This window comes from Diorhabda carinulata, chromosome 2, assembly GCF_026250575.1.
Source record: "Diorhabda carinulata isolate Delta chromosome 2, icDioCari1.1, whole genome shotgun sequence".
Classification (NCBI taxonomy): domain Eukaryota; kingdom Metazoa; phylum Arthropoda; class Insecta; order Coleoptera; family Chrysomelidae; genus Diorhabda; species Diorhabda carinulata.
In genome coordinates, this window is record NC_079461.1 from 25,585,152 (window position 1) to 25,597,482 (window position 12,331).

At 31.7% G+C, this 12,331-nt stretch overlaps 1 protein-coding gene across 1 annotated transcript; it reads right to left on the minus strand.

Annotated features, from left to right (window-relative positions):
• Window positions 1-2,403: 2,403 nt before the first annotated feature.
• On the minus strand, window positions 2,404-11,895 carry LOC130903679 (uncharacterized). The gene is made up of 5 exons (XM_057815905.1): window positions 11,655-11,895; window positions 11,551-11,602; window positions 11,343-11,486; window positions 5,976-6,697; window positions 2,404-3,240 (listed from the first exon to the last, which is right to left on the minus strand). The coding sequence occupies exons 1-5, from the start codon at window positions 11,763-11,765 to the stop codon at window positions 2,830-2,832; spliced, it is 1,440 nt and encodes a 479-aa protein (XP_057671888.1). The 5' UTR covers window positions 11,766-11,895; the 3' UTR covers window positions 2,404-2,829.
• Between the last annotated feature and the right edge of the window lie 436 nt (window positions 11,896-12,331).

Here is a 12,331-nt window from a genome sequence, read left to right on the forward strand (position 1 = left end):
GCATATCAAAATTTGTTTTTAAATGAAGTTTTACGAAATAAAAATATAACTTGAAATCCTTGTTTTATTTACAAATATTTTTTATTGTTTTTTTTTCCAAAACCAATAGCTGGAGAGAAGAAAAATAAACACCATAATTTATAGTTTTTTTTAAGTAGTAAATATATAAAATGTAATACGATTCATAATAAATGCTTAAAAGTAAGGGTTGCTCATTTCAACCTCGTATAATGTAACAGAAATATTAAAAAAAATACCAGTATTTAGTCCTATGCAAGTGTACGGAAATTACAGAAATTTTAGAAAAAAAAACTTAACTCAATTTTAGTCACCACCTTTTAAGGCTGATATCTCGAAAAGGGGCGGGCTAAGGAAATTTTGTTATAAGAAAAAACCATCGTAATTTTAAAGGAGCAATCACCCTCTGAATTTTCAAGCATGAATTTAAAAACACCCTCTATATTAAACAGTTAGATTTTTTTATGTGAATTTATCTGGTTGAATCGATTTCTCTAAATTCATATAGGGGATTCAACTGACAGTAGATTTTTTATTTATTGCATGCGTTTCTCCAGATAGTTGGTTCTTATTGCATACATAAAAACTTCACGCTACTCAAGGAATTAGTTATTACTGCTTCAGTGGTAGAAAGGTAACGGGTGGCGCAATATAACGTGCATATATTAAGTATAGGCTGAAAAAATAAATACGTGAGGTATTGTTGAAATAAAAGATATGATGATTACGTAATTAAATGAAGTTTATTTTTTGAAAATAACGGCACTCCTCCAAACGCGAACGCAGATTTGTGAAAACTCATGTTATATGTTTGAGGTGTCCCTACGAAAAAAAAAGAGGCATCAAGTAAGGACTACGTGGAGACCAGAGGATATCACCTCTTTTGGAAATTAGTCTTGCATAAAACATATGTCTTATACTGTTACCTTCAGACTATGCAATGGTTTTTGATGCTCCATTTTTGGATTTTTTCGGTCCAATAACGACAATTTGCTCCAAATTGTCGATGCAGTTTAAGATCCAACTTCAAAATTCGACGTAAACTTCTTCGTGACCGTTCTGACCTCAGTACAAACCCCACAAAAATGTGTCATTACTGTCAGATAAATAATCTTGTGTTCAAATTTCCCAAACGCTTTCCTGATGTGTGTTTTAAATGGAAAGAATTATATCATCAATTATCGCTTGTGTGAAAATCATTTTATCGAAATACCAATGTATCAAGTTCATCGGAATAAAACAGTCAAAATATAAAAATTGAAAAACAGTTTAAAGAATAACAAAGATCAGTTAAAGACATTGAAAAAGAAATTGGAACATTTGATTGTATAGAAGAAAGGTCAAATAATGTAACGAAAGAATTCATTAATTACAGTTAAGAAATATTCATAGACAAGGTTCAGGGATACGAAAACTATACAGAATAAAATTTTTGCTCTTTCTATAAACAAAAGAAGTCTTTGGTTTGAAAGATCAACTGAGAGTGTCCACCTTCCTTACATCAAAGGTGTAACAGAATTTTGCAGAATCTGCAAACCCCACGGTATTTGCACAATCTTCAAACCTAATCAAAAACTCTCCTAATCAATCAGTTTCGTCGAAGACAAAATATCCAATAAACGCCATGGAGTGTATGAAATCCTCTGTTCAGATTGCCTCCATTCTTATATTGTCCAGTTAAATCGACGTATTTTCGTGAGAGCCAAGGAACACTTGTTGTCTGTCACTAATTCCAATATTTCCTCCACCCGTGTCCATACCGGACACACACCGCCTCTTCAAGTCCATGATTATTCGAGAAGCTATCGAAATAGAGAAACGTCAAAACTGTTTGAAGAGAAGGGACGATAGACAGAGATTGCCGGCAACTTGGAAACGCTACTCCAGCCAACATTTCCTATAAAACTCCAAAAAACCCCGAGCAGCCGATCTCCACACAATTATTACTTCTCCCGCCAATAGTTCTCCTATAATTATAAGGTCCAGGCGACTAGCTCCTCAAGACCAGCAGTAAGTGTATTAGCATCAATAGGGTTCTTGATGGTAAGCATATTATTTTTATTTCAATTATTTTTTATTTGTTTCGGCTTTTCATTTCCTCGGTGAAATTCCAAGGAGTATCCAGATTGAGGGCCTAGGAATCAACAAAGAAAAGGGGTGATTCGTTGCGTGGAGTAGACAGATTAAGACCACGGAATCGGATCACTTCTTACCAATGAACGAATAACTGCCCTATAACGGAAACGTCGAGAATTTTCAAAATTCAAAATTTCACCACGTTGTTTCCACCGAATAACAACTAAGTTTGCATTTCTTCTTAGGGTATGTTCTGTGATTCTGAATCGCAATTAGTTATAAAATCATCGTTATAGACAAATAACTAGATTATTACTTTATCAACTACATAGATTTATTATAAATTTAGTTACAAAACTTTCTAATACAATAAACAAAAAAAGGGGTTTACAGACAATACTACAATCAAGTTTTCATTTTAGAACTTTCTAGCAATGAAGTAAAGACTTCACTTTAATATAACGTTTGCTGAGGCGTATCAGGACATCTATCTAATTTAACTTCTTTGTTTAGAAGACTATAAATATTTTTAGAACACGAATCACTTCTGCTGACAAACCCTCAATTTTGAACTGAGAATTTGACAAAAGTCTAGATAATGGCAGTTAACTAAAAATTACTGAAAATTCAGATATTCCTTGATAGGCCATCGGCAGGCGCAACAACAGAATTAGAACCTATCATTTAATTAGAATATTTAGAAAAATAATTCTTCTTATCAAAAAGAAGTTGAATTTAACCGTGTTTACCAGGAGCGAAACGAAACATAACATTTTCGTTAGTTCTCGAGCTACTTTTAAAATTGAAATTCAAATCTGATGTAGCATCTTTGCTAATGGATTGTAAAAAGGGGAAATTATTTCTTTCTTTATCAAAGTTTGAAGAACCAGAGCAATCCATTTTAAAATCATTATTAAGTGTGTTAGGATTATGGCAAAACAGTCTTCTTCTAGCCTCCAAATACAAATTTGGTGATGATCTATAATTTTCTAATATTTTGCCTTCAGTTTCTCTGCAATGAGGAAACATGTCATGGTCAAAGTTGGTTTTCTTCTCTAATTTGTTAACTTCCGTAACTTGACTAGAATCGTACTTAACGTTTGATCTTTGATGTGGTTTGAATAATCCACTTTGGGGAAAGTCAAACTAAAAAAAATATAACAAATTTTAATAAGCAGTAGCAACAGAGTTTAATTCACCCTCAATGAAACTTTTGTCCATTAATAATAACACAAATTACATCTAGTTACCTTTAAAGTAACTTATAATTCAAATCCATACTGTAATCTGTACTATTATTAGAGCCAAAAAGTTTCTTTAGATGATCTCGCCAATTCAGGAGTAACTGATTTGAACGGAAAAATTATTTTATTGTTGATAGCCCTTCAAAAATACAATTTGTGAAATAAACATCTTAAAGTGCCTTAAATTGGTTACGTTAGATGAAAGAACTAAACCTGTTTTCGAAAAAAAAAAAGAAATAACATAATCAAATCCTTCTTTGAACAAAAAACGACGTTACCATATGGTAACACTAGGACAATATGGGTAATTTTATCAAAAAATTTGGGTAGCTATTTTTTGAAAACTGTTAATTTTCTATTTTATGAAATAAAGCATAAAATTCAATACATAAGCTTATGTTACATTTGATGCATATAGTTCTAATAATCGATAACCAACCTTCTTCTGCACACCACTTTCTTTTCTTATCATGGGTGGAAATAACCAGATTGTGTAAAACTCGGTTTAGGGTCACACTGGGTTTGGATATTGAAAGTCTTCCTCAACCTTTAGGCAGTGTTTTTAAGACCTCAAATAGGAATTTACAGTCTCTCTTCTGAACCTAATATGTGTCTGTGTGCTGCCTGCTTTTCCTTAAGGTTGCCAAGCAATTTGAATGTATACATCTAGCAATCACGTAAACAGACAAAACCACTACTTTTCACAAAATTCGATATGGTGAAATGTTTTCTTGAAATAGAACAGTACCACCCATATATGCATTGTATTGACCGTTTAGTTTTAGTCTTGGTATGTAAAATAACTTTTCATATGAGAATATAATTTCTTGCTGCTTATGAGGTAAGCACCATAACAAGCCGATGCCATAGTTACTATGTTATTATCCATCCAAGTATATATCTTTGTCTATCACATATTCAAAGATTCCCCTAGGTTAACACTTTATTTTTTTTTTTTGCTTGATAGTGGACAGTTTTTGGGTCAACGATTATCGTGTATGAAAGGTACCTGTCATGCATATCTGTTAAGTTTTAATAGATTGGACTTCGTTAAATGATTGTCAAAATAGAATTTGTACCGCAAATATCTTTTTTCCTCGGGTAGTTTTCATTTCACCATGCTTTCATCGTAATTGAGGTGTTCTTTTGGCTTAAAATATGTCAAACACTTTGTTATAATTATCTCCATCGAGGGTATTAAATGTTCCAAACTTTATCAGTATTGTCTGCGAAATGTAAAAATCTCATGATTGTAAAAAAACGATCCTACTTTCCCAGAAATATTTTTAGCCGCATAGTTTATTGTAGCCCGAGAGAATCAAAATGTATTCAAAAATTTCGTCATCACAAAAATATCTCAAATATTTCAACAGCTGATAAATTTTCAAAGTATTCGTATGTAGATTTTGGAAAGCTTCACCCGTGTACCTCAAAATCAACAGTAGTCCAATTCACATGTTTATCAGCAAGTAAATTTTCATTTTCTGAATCACCAACTGAGTTTTGTCTACTAATTTTACCTCGGCGGGAGTTTTAAATTGTCCTTTTGATAGATTATCTAGGTTACCGTCGCCATCTTCCTCATCGGAGTCTTAATCTGTTAAAACTTCATTAGCCCCTGGAGGTTCAATAAATATGTCGTATATATCATAGGCGTACGCTATATATATATAATGGTTTTTGTAAGGTCTAACCGTCTCTACAAAAAAGTGGTGTAATATAGTAGTGTAAAGTCCTAGAGTTACCATTATGGAAATTTTTATAAAAAGCATGCAAACTTGTTAAATGATATATTCAATATTACACAACGTTAATATATTAGTTTTTGCTATTATGTTTAGTTATGCGAAAAACTGAAACCCGAAAGAGATAAATCTTACACAAATCTAACGTCCATGGTTGAATAATATTTTACAAATTCTTTCACCAACAAAATGTAACATTATAGGCCAGGTAGCAGCAGATTTCCTGTGGAATTTTAATAATCAAGGTCGACTTTCTTCAAAATTAGTAAGTTAGTTATATGAAACGGGGTCCACAACTCACATAAATTCTGGTGTCGCGTAGCATTCGGGAAAATTATTTGCGACGAACATGATTTACGTTAAGTGTTTACGTAGTGACGCGCACATTTCCTACGCATTAATTTATGTCACACACGATGCACGCTATGCGGCAGTTTTCGGTGTTTCCGACGAAAGCCAAAGGATTTGCGGCACATAGTGATGTGTATGTGAATGTAGTACTAACTGCCGGCACACACACAAATTTACTATTTGGGTCGGATGAGATCAGTGTTGTACTTCTTTTTATGTTTTCGGTACTACCTAACGGCTGAATTAGAATAAAATAAAAATTGTGCCATTTCATCACTACGAATCACCTCATTATCAAGAATAGAATAATATCCTCCCTACACAATTCCATCTTTAATTACTCGCATAAACACGCCGTAGCCTTTAACAAAATCACAATAATGAAATAGAAATGCGACTGAGCATCAATGCACAACGCAATAATTTACGTTGTTTCATTATTCGTTTTCCGGCACACATTTTTGAGCCGCATCATAATGACGTACAACAGAAGAGTTTATGTCAGTTGTAGACCCACCTTAATAAGTATATTAAAACTTACCATATTATCTTCAATTTTTTTCTTATTTAAACTAGGTCCCGTATGTTCATTATGTATATCTCTATTAAAAGAAGCTGTGTGCTCCATATATTTATCATTGATTACAATGTTATCTTTGGTAGCAAAAAAATCCATATTTAAATTGGGCTTCCATTCAAAAAGTTGCTTTTGTTTCTGATTTGTACATAAGACTGCCGGTTGCAATTGTGACTCCTTAAATTCGGGTGGTATTATTTTTTGTCTTGGAGGGGTATTATATATCCATTCTGATTGTGAAAAACGCATCCATTTCATGTCATTACCACTTTCGTCAATATAAAAATCATTTATATTGGCTTCTTTTGAAGTTTTGTCAATTTTTATGTTACCCCTAAGCATATTGTCGATATTTTTAATCTCTGTACATATTTTTGATTTAAACAGTATTTTCTTCGGTTCTATTATAAACGCGGCATTAAGTTGCTGTATTAAAGAATTACAAAATGAATATTCTGAATTTAATCCTTTAGTAGAATTATTGACTTGAGAAATATGTGAATTATTGCTATGAGATCTTGCATACAGCTGATTTATTTCCTCAAATATGCTTTTTGATTTCTTTATTGCTTTATTCCCTTTTCTATTATTACTTTTATTATTATTTTGGAAGTTGTTTTCTTTATGAGAATTTATAAGTTCAACTGATTGTGTTTTTTTAAGTGAACTTAAGCTTAATGACTCAGCTAAAACAATATAAAAATATATAACATTAACAACAATTTTTACAATTTTTTCATATTAATTTTAAATGAATATTACATGGTTCAAGATTTTAGAAATCTTGTTATGCACTTTGGTTTTTTAGTTAGTTTTGATTCAGTTTTGCTGCATTATTTTCAATTTTCTCCCAATATCATGGACCTAATTGTAAAACCACCTAACTCTCTAAATATTAAATTTTCGTTTTTTTTTGCTATCGGAATAACTCAGTTTTAGAATATAAAGACAATTTAAATCACATAACTATTAGGATGAAATATTTCTATCTCTAGAGGTTTCATTAAATGAGGTGTGGTTTTGATAAGCAGCATGAAGTTTTGTTTTCTTCTCTAGCTACTTGAGCTACTTCTTTTGTATCGCATATCTGATTTAACAAGCTAGATTACCAATATAAAGAACTTCCTCTTCCAGAAGCTCATCAATTAAGAGGAAATTCGACCAATAAAAATGAAGATAACACAAACAACAATAAAGAACAATTTAACTTTCCCGAGATTGTACTCAGGCCCAATTGTAAAAGTGGAGTTTAAACCTGAAACGTCGGTTTAATCCAACGACTATAGACACAAAGGATTGCTAAATTCTATTTAACCTGTGGTAGAAATTTTGGCGGGGATAGAAGACCTTTGAACATTCTGTTGGCGTATAATCGTGTGATTGTCTTAAATAAATTTCTGTTTCCTGAAGTACTTCTAGTGTGGTTTGATTTATAAAAAAGACAAATAAACATTTTACATGTTTTAGACTGTTAATTGCATATAATAATTTGATTTATTTCGACAAGTAAGTTTGTTATGCAAAGCTAAATAAAAGTGCCGTGAGTAAAGAACTCTAAAAAAATTATTAACTTCGGCTGGTATCTGAAATACGGTGTATACGTAGAGTTGAGGTATCTGATTTACAATGAAAGAATTCACGTAGTTTCATTACCTGTCGAGAGAGAGCAGGTTAAGAAGGTCGATCAAGACTCTCCCACAATTTTTTCGGGGTAATGTTGTTCTAATAGTGAATGACTTCGGGTGGTGGTTGTTGTTTTTAGTCATCATTACTCGTGTCAACCTCTGAATACCCTCTAGCTCTGTTTTCGTCCACTTCAGGATTCCTAAAGAGTACGTTAAAACAGACGTGGCATAAGTTAAGATTGCATGGACTAAGTTGCCTGCATTTGATTCGGACTTCATAAGTGACTTCACTCTTTTGGTATATTGATTCTGGATTCTAGGTCTTGCCTGCTTGTGGTCCAGTAACTTAGCCTGTTGAAATCCCAGGTAATGCCTTTCTCGATATGTAAAGTCTTGCACTTAGACAGTCCAAACTCCATATGTATATATCGGTGGAGAATCGATGTGTTAATCGAGAAGGTGATTGATTCGACGCTTATTTGCCGCGTATAGCTTAATATTGTCCATGTAAAGAAGATGGGAGATGGTACAGGTAGTGTCTCTGTTTGCTTTAATTTTGAATCCGTACTTTGTAACATTGAGCATGGTAGATAGGGGATTCATTACAAGGCAGAACCACAGCGGACTCAGGGAGTCGCCCTGGTATATTCCCTACGAATGGTTATTTCGTCAGTACTGTGGGAGTTTGAACCGATTTGAAGATGTCCCTTCATCGTTGTTGAAAGGGTTGGACTTTGTAAATCTGCAAGACCTCCACAAGGCAGAAATGAGGTACACTATCAAACGCTTTCTTATAATCCACGCAAGCAGTGTGTATATTCCAGTAATCTCTCTCTGCTTGCCGAAGTATCACAGAGTCCAGAAATTGTTCTTTGCACCCTTAATGATCTCTTTTGCAACTTTTCTGTTCCTCTGCTAAGATGTTATTTTCCTCGACGTGCCTATAAATTCCGTTAGTGATACAAGCTGTAAGTCTCTTATATAAAGTGGGTAGGTACGTGATAGGTCTGTAGTGAGTGGAGTCATCCCTCTGGGAGCTCTTTCGAAGCAAATGAGTGGAACCGCAACTTCTGGGTTCTGTAGGAGGTGCGAAAATTGCTTCGTTAATTCCTTGTGTACGCTCGGGAATTTTTTATACTAGAAGTTTTAGATATTATCAACTCCCAAAGCTTTTCAGTTGACAGTCCTTATTATTATTGGTATTTTTTAGGTTTAAATTCAATCACATGTAAGCATCTTAAATATTGGTGGTTATTCTAATTATTTATACCAATATTTGTTTCGACTTCAAGCTCTTAATTATAAATATTTAATTATATTACCAAAATAATATATTTTTACATTTTCAAAACCTAAATATTCTTTAGACTCGGTTTGCATAAACAAAATTGCTCTAAAATCTAAAAAAATACAATATAAGGCATGGGCGCACTCTCTACCGAGCACATTTGGTGACGTAAGATTCGGTTTGACCTCGTAAATGATTTTGCCGGACAGATTTGGAGGACTGAGCAATTCAGTTTTTTCCACGTTTACTAACAAACTTTGGTTCAAACGTTGCTTGCAGTCTGGGGATAGTTTAACCTAACTTTTTCATATTGTTTACATTTTTATAATATTATAAGTTTTGGTAGAATGATTGAAATTCGTACTTTATATTTGATGAACTCTACGATGATGATGAAAAAATTAGTAACAGGCCAGGAAAACAAAAAGTTATTTGCTCTAGAGCAAATCTTCAAATTGTCCCACAGTTTTTCAACTTTTCTAGTTCTATCAAAAACCGTTTTTGTTACTTTCACCATTAATTTCCCTCGCCAGCTCCTCCCATTTTTTTATTTTTCATTCCAGGTTATTGTATCACTTTTTTTGGATTCGACTGTTTCTCTATATTTTTCACAAGGTTAACCAAAAGTACTACTTTATAGAAATTGCATGATTTTTTTTGTTCCTTGTTTATACGACTTTCTCAAACAATTCAATTTTAAAACAAATACCAGAAAAATTTTGGTTATATTTGTGACATCTTGCAGAAAAATGTTTGTTAAACTGTGACCTGTACAATAGAGCTATATTATTTATTCTTGGTTTAAACTAGAGTTGAAATCATAGATCAAATTTTAGTTTAATCTCCAGTTTTATCCTATGTTATAAAATTGGCCCTCAGGTAAATTGAAAATACTATGAGAGAAGTTCAACAATCTCCAATAACTAAATTTCACTATACCAAAAGCCTTGGTGGTAGTTAAATTTTTGAATGATTTAAAACAATTTATTTTGAGACCAATTTTTTATTTGCTTTTCGATTTATTATTGGTTTATTTTTGTTCAATATTGAACTGAACTATTTTTTTCTGTCCTATAATATAACTATAACTATAAAAATTTTTCGGCCACCAATTTCATGCAGCTACTCTCAATTATTGCTCCCGAGAAATTTTGACAGAAAATCTGATTGCAGTTTCAAATCATTTTTTTATTGTTAAAAATAAGAAAATAAATTTCTTTAATACATTTAATCTTTTTATTAACATTTCGTCAGGCACTACTCTGTCCTTTGGACGACAAGCTGGTGTTTTCATTATAATTAGAAAATGGAAATTTTTTGTGTTCAAGTTATTCTACCTGTTATTTGAGTATATCCTACAATCAAAAGTTAAAGTAAATCTCAGTCGTCCACTTAACAGTGAATTATGCTCCAGTTACTTGACGAAAAGAGTAACAAAAAGATGGCAGATGGTAATTTTTTATCATTTAATGAACAACATGGAGATATTGTTTACTTCAGGATTACCAGCAGAAGCTCCTAAACTAAGAAATATTTTTCTCAAAAAGCTGATTCAAGATGTGATAAAAAAAATTGTATGCCAGGTCAGACATAAAAAACCTTCTAATTGATGTGAAAGCTTTTCTAAGCTTCCAATATCAGAGCAGAGCCTTTGAAAACGTTGAAGAGACCGCTCCATTTCCAGATGCAGTGCCAATGAAAGGTTGGCATGAGGTTTATGTAAGAAGTATAAATCGAGAAAATCAAACACTACAACATCATGTGAAGTGTTCAGCATTTGTGTGTGGGAAACAAATAATATGCAAAGATTATTTGAATGCCATGGAAGGTGTTTGCAAAGACAGTTCATAACACATTGTGTATTAAAAATACGATCTTATTTTAAACAAATTCGTTCAATTTTTTTGTTATTTTATCTATAACTGAACAATCTTATAGTAAAAGCAAATAAAATCATCATTAAGAGTAAATTGGTTAGATAGATTAAAAGTTGAATGCCTGATGGTGTTGCAAAAGCCTAAGCGCCTGTTAATAACCTAAGTTCAAGAATTAACATTAGATTTCAAGTTAACTTAAGCCAAATTAGCTATAAATACTGAGTAAATTACAAAATTCTCAAAAGATCACATTACTCCTGAAATAGTGTTACAATTGAAAATACTATAAATCTTTTGCCTCGAGGAAATTTATAACACAAAAATGAGTTAGATGGTTTTTCAATTTAATTGACAATATGCTACTAATTGATACTCATGACAGCAATCTCAATTCATTTATTGAATAACAAATTGCCTGAATAAATTATACACTACAATATATTCGAAATTCTATAATAAAATAGTTTTAAATATAGAAGTATTAAAAGTGAATATTTCTTCATTAAACAATATGTAATATATTTTAAAAAAGTCAACTTACTTGAACCCTTTGGAACAACAGTATTTGTATTTTCTTCAGGGCATATGTTTAATATCTTCTCAGATCTTCTTATAAGTACACAGTTATTGAAAATACTATGAAAACTATCCAAAACACTATAACTTTCTCCAGGTACTGAATTTTCTTTTCCATAATAAAAATATTTTTATATAAATAAGATTTAATTTAAAATTAATATTATACTTACTATTTTTCTTATTAGTAGAAAATAAATTAGATTGAAAAAATTCAGGAGGAATCTAAAATTATGTATGTATGAAATAATACCGCGGTAATAATAGTACCACTTACTGTGAGGCGCTTTGACATTGTAATATTTCCCTCATTTTTACCAATTTTCCCACCAATTCGTCTGTTATTGTCTTTCCTTTTCTTTAATGGTCTTCTCTGAACTCTATGCATTTCTATCGATTATTAAACTTCCTCAGAAAAACGGATAACATCTAATCGGGTAAATTTAAGATTGAAATACCCAATATAACATTTACAAAGAGAATTAGACTAATTTTGACATAAGATAGACTAATTGAACATGTGCTACTTAGATTGTGTCATTAATATAATATGATCATTGATTGATTAGTATACTTTTCTCTTTCTCTTTGTATAATCTAAATAGAGAAAACAATATAGATCCGAGATAAAAAGATGTAAGAAAAGAGAATTTTAAAAAACTTAATATGTTCTTACCAAGCAAAAACTTGTAAAATCTCTGTAAAAACAACTATACAGGAATATATCTTGGTAAATTATTTATTTCTTAAAATTATATATGCGGGCTTCCCACAGAACTCGTCATCTACATATTACGGTGTTGCCATGACTAATTTAATGTCTGTGAAAATAGCAATATAGATAACCAAATTGAAAAAGTATATGTAAATAGTACGCTATTAATTACAATATGGATATTACCTTAATTTGTACTAATAATAAATTTGTATACATTTATATCAGGTATAGTGAAA